The sequence below is a fragment of the Piliocolobus tephrosceles genome, chromosome 2, assembly GCF_002776525.5.
Source record: "Piliocolobus tephrosceles isolate RC106 chromosome 2, ASM277652v3, whole genome shotgun sequence".
Lineage (NCBI taxonomy): Eukaryota > Metazoa > Chordata > Mammalia > Primates > Cercopithecidae > Piliocolobus > Piliocolobus tephrosceles.
In genome coordinates this window covers 65,414,445-65,430,051 of record NC_045435.1, presented here as the reverse complement: position 1 = coordinate 65,430,051, position 15,607 = coordinate 65,414,445, and the positions used below count along the sequence as shown (strand labels likewise).

Below are 15,607 nucleotides of genomic sequence, written 5' to 3'. Positions count from 1 at the left end.
ATGCATGTAATTATTTTTTTTAAATCTCAAAATTAAGATGGTTTTTCTGCAATATTTAGGTACTGAAGTTCTGTTTTCTTCAATGAATACAATTATCTAGCACACTTTTGATAGAATATTTTTATAAAATCGTTTGTTCTAATCTAAGCATTTATCATTATATGCAAAAAGATTTCTTGATGAGAATATTATAGACGGTGCATGTTTTTGACATTAGCATTTTATTTGGATGACTAATCTTGCAGATGTGAAATTTTAATGAATTATTCATGAAATTTCCTTCCTCTGAAATTTTAGTTTGCTCTTAATGCTAGTTATTAAACATTTTCTTTTCTTTATAAAATTTGATGAAAAAAATAAGGGTGTGCTTCCCCAAGAGAAAAGATAGCATCTCTTGCTCTTTTTTTTAACTTCCCAATTCTCTAAGTGGATACTTTCACTTGGAAATCCTGAGGGTTAAGAGCTTCAGCCTTCCCTGATGATGAAAGCTTTCAGTGAAGATTGATTTTAATTCTGCATTGGAAGCAGTTGGTGATAAACTTAAGGCATATGCCTAATATACAATATCAGCAGGTCAGAAAGGGAAACAAACTTAGGCTGTGGCGACTTTTACTACCAGTGTGAACAACCAGCATTTTTATTGCATTTGAGAATGCTATAATGTCAGTCATTAGTACTGACTACACAACATTTTTTTTATTGTCTGTATCCGCAGACATGGAATGATGGAATTACAGTTGATGTCAAGGAATGAGTTTCTTTTATGCCTTATCAAAACAAAACAAAACAAAAAAATTCTTGTTACTGGCAGCACATATACATGAAGCACCATGCTCACAGTCCAGACTGTATCATCTTCATCAAGGCTTATGGGTAGCAGAGATTGCATGAGCTACATTGGGCCCAAGAAATGCCTTCAGCATTGTGAATCTGATTCTCAGGATAAAAAAGCAAAACTGACTTTGAAGACATCCAAAATCTCAGAAGGCTATGTCAGTAACCAAAAGGTACCCAAAAGATTCAAAATCTGAATAAGCACACTCTTCTTTGTGCCTTTGGAAATGGAGCTCAGCTGGAATGTGGAAAAGAGAGGAAATACTTTTTAACTCGTTTTTTTTTCATGAGGAAAAAAAAAAGCTAGTGATTTACAGCACATCTTGGGTTAAGAATCCAAGGTTTTCTTTACTAGGTCTGACGGGATGCTGGGGATGGTGTTAGAGCTGTCCAAAGGTGGCAGGACTGGCGGTTAACTCTTCATGTATGTACATAAGCCTTGATACTCCATTTTGCGGCTGGTCCAAGGTGGCAGCCTTACTCATCTTACAAGGCAGACTCTAGGGACAGGTAGGTTGGATCCTCATTCCTGACAGTGCATTTGTCTGACACACGGGACTACCTCCCTAATGTATGCTTTTCTTTGAGAAAAAAAGTAACAAATTTTCTTTACATCTTGGCACCTTGTAAAGTTTTTTTTTTTTTTTATACAAAAGTTCAATAGTTTTGACACTCCCCATTGTTAATCACTACTTCACTGATAAACTTGGAAAAGTGTGACCCTGGAATTTCATCATGCAAAATATTTACTGCAGCAGGAGAAAACATTTTTTAAACAACATTTTTTTTTTCCTTTTCAAATGTATGAACTTGTTTAAAATAGCCAGAAAGGCAGTGGTAGGATAAACACAACGGATAGGAATGTATCAAAAAACAGATTAACACACACGCACACACACGCGCGCGCGCGCGCACACACACACACACACACACACACAAAACCTGTACAAAATGCTCCAATCAATGAGAACAGAAAAAAAAGAAATCTTCAACTATGTTACAATTTAAAAGCAGAAAAAAAAAAGTTAGGGAGTTTCTCCCTCCCACATGTCAGGAAATGTCATCCAATATTCTTAAAGCAAGGATAACTAAATAAAATACATGTGCAGCATATTCTGCAATTCCATTACATACAGTAGTTTTTTTCCAAAGCTATTTTTTTAGTATCGTTAATATAAAGCAGTTGCACAAAAAGCAAAGGTGTTTTGACAAACAGGTGTATGCATTTATTCCTTTTTAGGAACAATATCTAAAAAAAGAACCGCCCTCTGCCCTCCCCCAAAAAAGACAAAGATTCACACAGACACATCGGGATATATGTACAACATAATAAACCCCATCCTAAAGAAGCAACTGGGATAACCCCCAGGGGATACAGAATCGGAATTGTAAAAATCATAGTGAAGTTTGCTTGCTGTAAAGCCTGAGAATTTTTTTTTTCAGTTGGTTCTTCTGCAAGGCTGTGATACCTGCAAAGATACGTAAAATCTAATTTTTCTTTCTTTTTTTTTTTTTTTTTTGCTACAGTCTTTAGACTAAGCATGCAAGACATACGACTAAGTGCAACTGAGTGAAATGTTTTTTTTTTTTTTAAATTTTAATCATTCCCTAAAGGTTTGAACTGAGGTATGCGTACTAACAGTTTCTCATGCTGTTATCTTTACTCATGTCTAGCTACACATGCTGAGAATGAACTAATCTACCAGATTTTTATCCTCTTTTGAATACCAAACTAACCAGCAACCACTCAGTTTAGAAGCACAGGGCCCCCTTCCCATGACCCTGTCTGGCTACTGCCTGCACATCATGAAGCTGCCTGGAAAAGTTTTTTTTTTTTTTTTTTTTTTTTTTTAAGTCTTGCGTGACCACAGACTGCCCTTTATACAGAAAGCAGAGTGAAGCTTCAAAAGTAACTGCCAGAGAAGTTTTTGTACCAAGCTTATGAGTGGATGGGAGTGTTACTTTTCTTTAAATGAAAAATGCTGACCAAAGCCTACTCGGAAAAAAAGGAAAAATTAAAAATAAAAACAAACTGAAGGATATATGCCAAGATAAACCAAAATTAATACAGTGATCACAGCACAGTTCTTAAACAAAAGTGGCATACAATCTAAAAACATCTTTTCTTCTAGAAATATTATTATGTGATCTAGTTCAATTATGGAAGCTTTTCTGTTCTGACTCTAAACTGTCTCCTTTATTGGATACTCTAAATTGCAGTGGCATACATTCATTTTTTTTGAGATGGGACTCCCTTCCTTCTGTAGCTCCTTTAATATTGTGTCCTATTTTTATCTGCAGTAGTCCCATAAAATCTCTTTAAGAGAATGAGTTTTGGTCTCTGTAGAGGTACACAAAAAGAAAAAGGAAAAATACTAGAAAAAAGTAACAACTTTGGTTCCATTATCTACTTGGTCTTCTAAATTTACGATGAAGGAGCAGTTCTCTTTCTCAGGTTGCAATAGCCTATCGCTTGTCATTTGCCTCTAAATTCTTTTGCCTCCTTTGATCAACAATAAGAGGATATTTGGCTTCATCAGATAAAGCATAAAACAGAGAACATAATTTACCTTTGTGTAATATCTTTGGTAATTTTAGAAAAAAAGGTACAAAGAATATAAATTAAGCTTCGAAAGGCTCTCAAACTAAAAAAAAAACTATAGTCTTATATAAATAAATGACAGGAAAGTGGGTGCAGAGTGGAAGTGTGGAGGGGTTCTAAGGACTGAGGTTGTACTGACCTGTAACCATCACATTCTGCATACCATGTTTGGGACCCCCAAAGCCCAGGGCCTACATGGTATCTTCTATGAGTTTTTGTGATACTGGGTTGGTGACATAATATTGCATAACAAACTGCAGTACCAAATTTGCATATTTGAAATTAACACTTTAGCATTTGCTGAACTCAGTCCTCATTAACTCCCTTAACAAGTTCAATCTGAAATTGAATTTGCATTCAAACTGATTAATGCCACCAAGTAGGTGTGAACTAATGTATAAACTCAGCGCTGCTGCCACCCCTACTTTCAGGGCAGCTGCTCAGGGAAACCGGGGTTTTGGCCATTTTGCAAAGAAAACCAACCCACACTCGTTATCACAGAGGGCCCGAGGCCCATGGCAACTTGGTTCCACAAGGGAGAGCCTTCCAAGGCCATATTGTCAGTCTAATTACTATTAATTAGTTTAAAAAAAATTTTTTTTCAGTGCTGCCTATGTTTCCTTGTGCTGGTAGAATGTGGTGGCATTTATTAAGAATGATGGTTGCTGCAAAAAAACAAAAAAAACCAAAACCCAGAAAATCCAAAACACCCCTCCCCCAGCCACCCCCAATACTGCTGCGTGGAATGAATCGGCATTGTTCCTAGAGTATGTCTCTCTCTTTTTTTTTTCTGTCATTCATTCTCTTTCTGGCAGGACGTCACGTCTGTGTGAGAGGGCCTTCATGTGTAGAGTGCAGCATTTGGGACCTTTTTGAAAAAGACCAAAACGGAATGTTTTCTGACTTTAGAGAAACATGGTGATGTCTGAAGGAAGATGGAATGAGTGACAGAAAGCTACAAACGAGAAATGACATTCAGCTTTGTATAATAAAAACACCTATTAACATTCATCACAAGGTACAGAAAACTTTAAGCCTCCAAGAGGCCATCGGCCCAAATGGAGGCCTGAGGTCAGAACTTAAAATGGTATAGTAGAAGAAAAAAAAAAAAGCAATACATTAAAAAGTTTGGGATAATTATTTTTTAACCCCTCCCCCCAATACACACACAAAGGCCTTCCCCATCCCAACTGGAAGCAAAAAAAAAAAAAAAAAAAAAAAAAAGTAAAGGCAGTGATAATCAACATGCAGTACTGTGCAAATAGGTCGTCCATTGGAATCCTTAAATTCTGGGCAAAGGCTTGGTCTGCAGCTTAGGTGCACAAGCTCCGTCGGGCGTCCTCAGTGTCCAACGTTGGCAGGACTGCAGTTCAAAGTCTGCTGCTAAAAGTGAATCAGTTTAGCAAATTTACAACACTGATGTTGACGGTTAAGAGAGGAAAATCCCAAGTACCAAACAAGTCCATCCAATGCACAGAGTACAAATTCCTTTTTTCAACAAAAAGTAGAAAAATCAAAAATACTCCCAAATGGGGTTCTTGATGGCACTAAGAGTTAACACATTTCAGAGTTGTCAAAATGTAGTGAAAATCCTCCAGACTGTACAACAAATGGAGAACAATTTCACTGCTAACTTTTGACGTGTTTTGTTTTGTTTTGTTTTTTCCTTTTTCCAATCTTCACTCTCGGGGTTGGCCCGCCCCGATATTCACTCCATGTCCTCGTTTACTGGTTCATCTTCGTAATCTCTGTCATGGTCAAAATCTGGACTGTGGTTGGCTGTTGTCACTAAGGACAGGGGCCCTTCAGCTTCCTCTGGATCGAGGGGCTCTTCTTTGACGTGTACAGGATGCCTGGAATAAATATGCAGAGGTTCAGTGAAGGTACTTCCCAGCCCATTGCAGCTCAGGTGCACTGAAAAGTTTGGGGCAACAGAAAAGCCTCACTGTAGAACTAGAACTCTGTCCAGTATTATCGCCCGGTGGCTCTTTACATTGAAACGAACGAAATCTTACTACAATTTAAAATTCAGTTTCTGACTTGTGCATTTGACATGTTCAAAGGCCCCATGTGACTAGCAGTTAATTCTGGCCAGCACAGAGACAGAACATTTGCATCACTGCATAAAGTTCTCTTGGGTAGTGCTGCTCTGAGTCACTAGTCTCTGGACAGGTGCGGGCCTCTCCTCCCTGGTGGTATTTCTCATACTTTGATGCATGCTGCAGTCACCTGTGGGCCTTGTTGAAATGCAGTGTGTGATTCAGGACTAGGGTGGGGGCCTGAGACTCTGCATCTCTAACAAGCTCCTAGGTGATGCCGCTGGTCCTAGAACCACACTTTGAGTACCAGATAACAGGTCCCATAGTGGCACCCTGGGTGGATGAATACTGATCTTCAAATAATTACATGAAATAAGAATCTGTGATGCAACGGCAGTTTGTGGGGACCACTGAGCAGAGGAGGCTGGGCTAATCATGGCTTGCTGTGTGTTCTGCTTTGCTAGTTAACATGCAGAACCTGTGAAAGAACTCTCCAGAGGATGACCTGAAGCGAGGTTCTATCATTAATCAACTTCAAGCAAACACAGCAAAGAGACACCATGATACATGCTTGAAACTCCAAATTAATGCATATTTTTACAAACTGTCAATAAGGCAAGAAAAGCCCTGCCAGGGAACACAAATGGAGAGGAAAAGGCTCGCTCAACACAACAATATGATAAGAAAGCAGAGCCCCAATCAGAATAATAACGCTGTCAGCTGTAAACAAGGCAAAACATGAGGCCCGGCTGGTAGCAGCCACTGGGATGCGTGTGGTTGCAATGAGATCTGCCAACTTTCTCATTATGGACCAGCGCATGGTTCACCCGAAGGGGACTGGGGTGATCACACAAAACCACTCGGATAACAATTGAGAAATGTTGTTCGTAAATCATATTTACAACTGATCCTTTGCAAATACAAATAACTTTCTGTTGCAGGGCCTTTTGATATGTAAAAGAACCATTCAAGTTAGAACTGTCCCATCTCTGGGACAGGCTGCAGAAGGGAAGATTTTTAAACTGACACTATCAAGTATTAGTAATAAGAGGTGGTAATGGGGATGGTTGGCTTCCTAAATAATTAATGCTGTATGCAAACCCCAAAGGCCCCTTGAACCATTTAAAAACAAACAGAGGAGTGTTTTGGACTGTCCTCGAAGACAGGAACCTTCAGAATCAATTGACTCTAAAATCAGCACAGTGTAGAGAGAGCATTTGGTTGGGCTAGATGTTAGATAAATAGCTTTACAAAATAATTCCTTTATTCTTAAAAACTATTTGCAGAACAAAATATAGCAAAGTTGCATTACATTACATTTTATGTATGGCTCTCCATCTATTTTGTTCATTATTTATGTATTGAGACAGTCGTGCTCTGTCACCCAGGCTGGAGTGCAGTGGCAGGATCTCGGCTCACTGCAACCTCCACCTCCCAAGGCTCAAGCAAGTCTTCTGGCTCAGTCTCCCAAGTAGCTGGGATTATAGGGGCCCACCATCACACCTGGCTAACTTTTGTATTTTTAGTAAAGATGAGGTTTTACCATGTTGGTGAGGCTGGTCTTGAATTCCTGACCTCAAGTGATCCACCCGCCTTGGCCTCCCAACTTGCTAGGATTACAGGTGCGAGACGCCATGGCTGGCCAGATATTTTTATTTCAGAGAAACAGTTGTACGTAAGTGCAAGGAAGGCTGCATGGGGAGTCACCCTTCCAGCAGTCTGTATTAAGCATTATGAATGGGGATTTTTTTTTTTAAATGGCCGCATTAGTGTTTCCGCAGTAAGAATTAGGACTGGCTGCATAATTTTGGAAGCCCAGTGCAAAATGACAATCTGGGGTCCTTGGCTCAAAAATTACAATTTCAAGACAGAAATGGCATTAAAGCAAGTGCATACCAGGTGTGGTGGTGTGTGCCTGTGGTCCAAGTTATTTGGGAGGCTAAGGTAGGGTGATCACTTGAGCCCAGGAGTTCGAGTCCAGCCTGGGTGATAATAGTAAGATCCCCATCCCTAAATAAAAAGGTAAGGAAAAGAACACATAAAATCAAGTGCAAGTGTCCTTTTAGGCATGAGATCCTGTGTGACTGCATGTCACACTTGTGAACCAGCTTTGCTAGGATACCCTACATTCTTTTAGGAAGAATTAGGTATACTGATTATTCCTTAAAAAAACACAAACCCTTAGTTAAGGCCAGTTTTCTTATTTTTTGCCAGTCTCTTTCCATTTGGGGTCATATTTTTAAATACTGTAAATTCAGCAGGAATGCTATTTTTTAAATTTTCCTAGCTTTACAATTTATAATGTTTATGGCTAGATGAGATTCCACTGTGTTGACATATGTCAGTTTCTGAATACTAGGCATTTTAGGATCATCTTTTTTCTTTCTCTTTTACTGTTTGTATAATGCAATGACCATTTTTATCCATTAATCTTTCTACTCTACTTCTGCTGATTTACCTCCTTAGGATAAATTTCTAAGAATGGAATTGTTAGAGCAAAGGCCAAAACGTCTTTATGGTTCCTGTGATTTATTGTGATATTAACTTCCAAAGGGGCTATCAATTTAAACTCAATCTAATCAGCAGCAAGCATTATTTGTAAAAAATATTTTGTTGCTTAGCAGGTATAAATAAGGTAAGCTCAGGTTACCTTAAATTGTGTTTCTCAGATTACTGACAATGGTGAACATTTCCTTATGTTTCTGTTTCAAACTTTCATTGTCGAGAAATTTATGTTTTAGCTATATGCTGACTGAGGTTCACATGTTGTTTTCCAAACCAACATTTTCCTACTTTCTTATCAGATCTATCAATCTTTTCATGTTTACAACCCAGAATTGAATGACAGAAGAATGTAAGATCATATAAGACCTTGGGGAGGGGGAAGGAGGATGGGGACCCCTAGAAGAAATAGAACCATCTCCACCTTAATGAAGTTCTCACTGTATAATTTTAGACTTTGACCAATATTGTGCTAATCTTACCCAAAAAATCAGATACATGTAAAGCCCCACAAAACACAGTTCACAACATCAGAGAATGTTTTGTTTACCCAATTATCCACAGTTGATCATTACACAATGTATACATGTATCAAAATAACACATGTACCCCCAAAATATGTAGTTACGAAGTTATCAATTTTAAAAGCTGTAGAAGTAAACAAAACAAATGCTCTCCCCCTAAACTGGTAGCCAAAATTCATGAGGGTTATTTTCTATCCAGAAGACACAGGTAATGATCCTGTCATGCCTGCTGGCTCGACTCCCAGTGCCTCATGCAGAGTTAGACGGCAAGGTTTCGAAACTTTAGAGAAATGAAATCCAATTTCAGGACACTTCTTGGTACCGCCAGATACCCCCGGGGTGTGGCAAAGGTGTAGCACAGGCACACACAGTACTTCAAAGAATAAAAAGAGGATGGGATTCCATGAAAGATACATTCGAGATGTGATGCAGACTACTGAAGACACTGCACTTCACATACACTCACCGAGTCTTCTAGAAGTTAGGGCTGTGTATGATGCACCTTCCCCTCCTTGCAGACACTGCCCCCACCCTTTCTCTCCAACTCCTACTTCCGAAAGGGCTACCACTGAATAAGTGTGTGCAAAACCACACATTTCCCTTCTCCTTACATCTGAGTAATTCCTTTGTTTAGCCACTCTGGGAACACAAGAGTTTTAAAATAAAGCTGACTGGTGTTTAAAGGCATTGTGTTCTGGGGGTGTCCGCACAGCATGGAGTATTTTGCTTTGTAGCTCCTTTAGCATCTAGCAGGATAAAAGTATAATGCCCCAAAGCCATAATTATGTGACCACTTTCTAGCGTTTCAAAGGAGGAATGAAACGTAGTGGTATCTGAGTGTCACAGAAAGGGTAAGAATGAAGAGTTCTGTTTCAACACTCAATATTAGCTGGGCTGCCTTCCTAACAAGGTCCTTCAAGCCGTGCCGTAAAGTTTATGGCTTGATTTATTCCAATAGACTGGAACAGTTGAAAAACAATTTGCATCATAGCAGGGTAATGCATATTGGACAAGAATGGAAACTCTTGTCATTACAGAATTCCCTTAATGGAAATATGAGGTCAAAAAGAGTAACAGTCTATGACACAGATAGCAGGCGCAGGGAATCTGCTGTTGACATATAATTACATTTAGCAAACAGCACAAACCTGTGAGATTTGAGCAACACATTTTGACATTTTTATGTAGGGTTTCTTGTAAAAAATAGTTGAAACCTTTATTTCATCAAAAATCACAAAGACTATTGTAAAACATAATTTGGGTAATACTGGGGTTAATTCAAATTTGTTAAACAAATTAACCCTGCAGTGACTGTCTTTCGTACAGCAAAATTAGCATCACTCTGAACTGGTGCCTGTGGCTTGCATCCAAATATCTTTCTGTTTTAGTGTTTCTTTATACTAAATAATAGGAATATATGTCAACAAAAAACTTGGGGAGTTCGTACAGATTATGAGAAATAGTATCACTTCAATAACTTCAGACATTTTTGCTCTAATGAGTGTTTCTTGCAGTAGCTTACACCAATTTACTTTTGTTCTGAACTTCGTTAGTATCTAAGTGAATACTCCTGTCATGACAATGATTTAAGATGAATACGAATGTGATAACAAGAAAGTCGGAAACACTAAGTTGCTTTGGAAAGGATGAAATATAGCAGCATCAGTGTGAAAGATAAACACATTCTTAAAATGCTGTGAAGTAAATGCTAAGATACTGTTCATATAAATTAAAAATGATTATTTCCATATCCACAAAGGATGGTAAAGATCCTTTTTGAAGTGCTGTGGAGACGAAATTCAAATACTAGAAAATCAAATTTCAGATTTCCCCGTACCCTCCAAATTATGCTGGCAGGTAACACTTTTTTCTTTGTCATTAGATGCCAATTCTGTCTGCTCTTAATTGTTACAGGTCCTGTTTTCCATTCGTATCACTCATTGTAATTCAGAGGTAATGTGTAGACAAGCAGCCTATTCTAGGAACTGACGGTATTGCAAACACGAAATGGGTTAGTACCTTAAAGTAGGCAACAGTTTTGAAGAAACTCACTAAAAGGGAGAGACTGTCATTCCACAGCATCTCCTGCAAAGCCAATCATTTGGAGTAATGTGGTTTCTTTGCTCTGTTTGAAAACTTTTCCTGGGAGAGAGGGGGTTATAGTTACACCAAGTTTTCTCCCATCACCCACTCACAGGGGCAGCACAGCCTCCTGGTCTCCGCCTTTCCTGCAGTTTGCAGTCCTGGTTCCATTCACATTCAGCATGGGCAACCATCGCCCATCACTTCATTCAGTTATATGTGCACTCATTATACTGCCGTCTGCTGCTATAATGCTCCTATTAATTTTCCTTTTGATATTTTAAGAGCAAGCTATAAATCATGCCGCCTTTCATTTGTGCCATCATTAATGGTTGGTAATAATGCTGTGGCGTCGTGTTCCTGGTTATCGCACCACCAAGTAAACAAGCATCTTTTTCTCTCAGCTAGGTCAACGTGCCCGAAAGTTGAACAAACTGCACACTTTTTCATAGGGATGCATATTAATTTGAGGAGGAAAAACTAGTGTGGCTTAAATAATGGCCTGAGCTGTGATAAAGCAGAGGAACAAAAGCCAACCTGTTTCCCATTTTACTGCTGGGAATTGCTTTTATGGGAAAGTTAGCAAATAGTCCTTTTATGCACTAACCAAGCTGAACACTTCTGGAAGTACCAACTTCTAGCTTGGTTCTGGGATATCAGAAATTACAGAAAAGGTATACAAAGCCCAGAGAAAGAGACGCCTCCCTGTGCGTACCCAGGGAGACCAGGGTGCGAAAGCAAAGACCTTCTGGGTGGACCATACTCACACGGCTTGCATAGGAGATCTGCCTGGACTGCTGTCACTCTCGTTGCTGTTGGTATGCTCCATTGCCCCATTCAGCTCTTCCCGTATTGCGCTGGCTAAGTTGCCCAGAGTGGGATTTCCCATGGAAGCGGTAGTGTATAGAGGTATACTATTCTCAGCCATTGAAGCCTGTCATCAACCAAGAGAAAATTTATGAAGACACAGGGTATGTAAGACGAGGAAACTACTAATTATGGGTGTACTCGATAATCTTCAGTTGGAGTTAATTGTAGCATGGCTGGCAAATACAAGTTTCTAAGAGGTGTTGAAAGATTTTGCTTTAAAAATGACTCGTGGCACCTGTCCCAAGCTTGGTTTTGAAGAGCTAACTGGGGGCCAGGGGGATCAAAGCGCCTGTGGGTAGGAGGGACTCAATTTGGTCCTGCTTGGTAGTCACATGGTTTAGACAGGCTTTCGAATATGAGGTTTATGTCGGATGCGTTTTTAAGAGGAGCTGAATATTTCCAGATCACAGTGAAGTATAATGGAATTTTTATTTCTTTATCCATTTTGATGACTCCAGTATTGGATATTAGAGATTTTGATCAGATTATTCTGGCCGCATTGCTCAAACTTATGAGAACTTCCATAAACATTCACCTCTTAGATCCTATAGAAAAGGAAGAGATTATAGAATTGGAATCAATTTTTTATCTCCTCCCATCATTTCTGTTTTAATGATTTCTGAATCTGTTTAGCGCAGTTTGAGATAACTGGCTGAAGGAAACACCACGTAATGTTTCAGAGTCCGACCAAGTGCCTAGGATTTTAGGACTAAAGAGCTCTGGCGAAAGGAAGCTCTAAATCATATTTATTTTTGGTGCCTAAGTACATCAATATCAAAGGTTACAAAGTCACTCCACGTTGAGTGTCAGCAAAAAAAGTGGGGAAATAAAAAAGAAGAAATCCTAAACTTTATTTAGGATAGGTAGGATATTGTTCACTTCCTGTTATACTGCATTTGAATAAAAGGGACACCAAGTCTGAAATGCACACACTGGTTACATATAGAACTGGACTAAAGTACCCATATTCGTTTCATCCAGGTGGTGATTATGACCCATTGACTTTTCATTTTATCAAAGAGGACACTTTCAAAAACTGGCAGCTGTAATTAAACCAAGATGTATCACAACTGTCCTCTTGCAGACTAGACTATTCCTGCTTTTCCATCCTCATGGGAAAAAAAGTGCAATCACAAGATGATCTGGCATAGTGACTTCCACTGGCCAGTCATACAAGAGTCCAAACTATTCTAGAAATCCTGGGTCTAGAGAGAAAGGAAAAGCCAAAAGAGTGCAAAGCCAGGCTTCAGAAGTCTGTCTGGCTAGTATGACAATCACAGCCTTACTCACTATACAAACCCCAAAGCCAGGGCTTTCTAGGTGCAAGCCCAGTGTTAGAAGTCCTGTGCATACTCACCAATCACAGCTTTGGATAATGGACTATTTCAAAGCTTGGCCCTCTGTAAGCCCACAGCTTTTCCTTCCTTCTACTTGTAAATGTATGTAACTAACTGTCTTCTTTTTAAAAGTAGGGGTACAATCCTGTTTTTATTTTCAAATGCGGTAAATTCACTTTGATGAACAGCAAATCTGAACATTCCACACTCTCCTACAGTGTGTCCAATAACTTGAATCAAGTACTTTTTCCAACAGCTCTTTTATAATTGCAATAAAGCCTTTTTTCTTTCTTTCTTTTTTTTTTTTTTTTTGGCAGAGCAGTTGCCAGAACTATTTTTTTTTTTTTTCTTTTTGCCAACTGCAGTTGGACAAGCATCTTAACCGCTTTTATCTGAGACAACAGTGGTCACACCTCTCTGTCACAGAAATTCTGCCAACTGTCTTTCCACTGGAAATACCATAAGATAAGCTCTCACAAGATAATTTCACTACTCCAAGGTCAGAATGTGGCAAAAGTGGGGCTGCTACTAGCTTATTTTAGCAACTTCCCTGGTCAAAAACTGTGAAGACAAAATTGAAATGCTGATATGAACGTGTTCGTTGGGATGAGTTGGTCATCCTCTAGAGAAGGCAACCTTCTTGGGATGAGTATTTATTCTCTGTGGCTCTCAAAGTATTCTAGGTCAAGGCCATTACTGATTGGGATTGGATCATAGAACATGGCCTGAGACCCAACCGCCACAGTAGTGAAAGGTATACGAAGGCAAGCACTTATATTGATCCATATAAGTGATGAAAATCAGCCTTGTTCCTTGAAAAAATGATCAAATGGGCTGCAGAGAGATCCCAGTGCCTGAGTCGCGAGAGGGCTTCTTGAACACACTGTTGAGCAAGTGATCAGAGCAACCCACCAAAGGTTAGAGAAATTTTCACTAACTGCTTATGCCTAACGAAGTTTTTTTTTTTTTTTTTTGGTAGTTGATGTCCACTTAGAAGCAGGTGTGTTACAAAAATGGACTTAATTATAGAAATGGTCCTTGCACAGCATGTGGTTTCATATCAAGCTGGCACCTCTGCCAAAAAATGAAGTTGCTTAAGTAATGGTGCAGAAGTCCATAAGCACCCTCGCTCCTGGAACATTAACCACTCTGAGATCCTCAGGGGAAAGGCAGTCTATAAATACGAAGCTTTACGGTTACCCTTAGTTACTTCACTTTTCAGAGCATAATGCAATCTGTCCCAAGTCCCATGTTTTATTTCTGTAGTGGATTCTGCTGTCCTATTTTATATATTGTATATCATGCATTATGTTGCTCTAGTAATTTTTTTTGAAGATATTGTTCCACTATTATTTTTACTTGCCTTGAAAAATGGAAATAGGCGGTAATGGAAAGGAAGGCCTGCTGGCAGAATCTTTATTTAATTTGCACAGTAGAAAGTTGTCTTATGTGTCTGTCTACTGATCAGGGATCCAAACTCGTGGAAGAGAGGGAAACAATCCACTTCTCAAATCATGAATTTATATCAATTTATTCCCCTTGCCTCATTATGGACAGAAAGTGTTCTTGGAAAACGGCAGGACAGTTTTGGGCTACTGAAGAAGATGCCAAAAACAAATGTTCAGAGATGAAACCTGAACAGTTCTGTAATGACAAAGCATACTAATTGAAATTAGTCACATAGTTAAGAGAATTCAGAGGATGGAGGATCACTTTTTTTTTTTTTTTTTTTTTTTTTTTTGCCTTTCCGGCTCATGAATATAAAATGTGCTTGTAATCTTAATACTATTCCAGATAGAGCAGCCTTTAAATTCACACTTCAGAAGACTCCAGGGAAAATAAGTTACTAATGAATGGTATTTACAGTGGCGGCATGGAAGCATGCTTTCATTTACTCTTCTAAAGTTACTGTGTAAACTATAAGTAATTAAAAGAAAAGCGGAAAGTAGTTTCTCCTATTAAATCTGGTTCAGGCTAAAAATAAATAAATATAATTACTGAAATGCTAAGGCCAGTGAATCTGCCTCTAAACTGAAACTGGGTAAATGGCCTATCATCAATTCCCAGGAGCCTTAAGACTCTTCTGGGCCTGTAGGGTACAGAGTCGTGCTCAATAAACATCCGTTTAATGCAGAGCAAGGCCCAGGGCTCCTGTCAGTATGTCCTCCTTCCTCATCCTGTTCCCATCATGCTAAAGGGCTCAACTGTTTTTTTCATTATTGTCCCTTTTTAGACTTTTGTTTCTCTCTCTGTACCCTCACCCCAAGAAATGTTCGTATTTGCTCATGTTATTTATGGTCCTTTGGAAGGACACAAGACATTGTAGTATCTCAGAACCAATCTGGGGGTGATACAGCCCCCGTTGAGAACGTATGCTGCAGAGGACTGCAACGGTATTGGATGACAAATGTCACATTTATCTATAGAATATGCCATTTAAAAGCTATCAAGATTCTCTTGGCCTGTCTTCTAGAACAGTCTGGGTAGGGGGAAAAAGCAACCAGGACCACTGGCCAAAAGGATACTGCTTACTTATGAACTCTTGAGGGGGACCCGAGTACTATACCCAGGTACTTTAATGAAATCCTACTGGAGTAGCCTTCATTTAAGAACTCAAATGTGCAGTAAGTAAAAAGTTTGCTAGAAGCTGGGCTGCCTCAGGTAGTTCCTTTTTGGGTGGTGATCTCGCTACTGCTCAAAACCCACGTCTTCATCTCCTGGTACCACTGGTGATGTAACAAGTACTTGGTTTGTCAGTAGGAAATAAATATCCCGTATGATTATTATGTAATCTTGATCAAGCTCCAGGAAAACTAA

General features: G+C 39.1%; 1 protein-coding gene across 13 annotated transcripts in view; it reads right to left on the bottom strand.

The window, feature by feature from the left end:
• Positions 1 to 2,037: 2,037 nt before the first annotated feature.
• Positions 2,038 to 15,607, bottom strand: part of FOXP1 (forkhead box P1) — a 631,582-nt gene continuing 618,012 nt past the window's right edge. For 11 of the 13 annotated variants that reach the window (XM_031935180.1, XM_023200113.1, XM_031935179.1 and 8 more), the window contains 2 exons: positions 11,351 to 11,517; positions 2,038 to 5,289 (listed from right to left, as the gene is read on the bottom strand). In XM_031935180.1, coding sequence (XP_031791040.1) covers positions 5,145 to 5,289; positions 11,351 to 11,517 — 312 coding nt within the window. In that variant the 3' untranslated portion in view covers positions 2,038 to 5,144. The remainder of the gene's footprint in view (positions 5,290 to 11,350; positions 11,518 to 15,607) is intronic. The other 2 variants (XM_023200089.3, XM_023200093.3) reach the window with 1 other exon arrangement.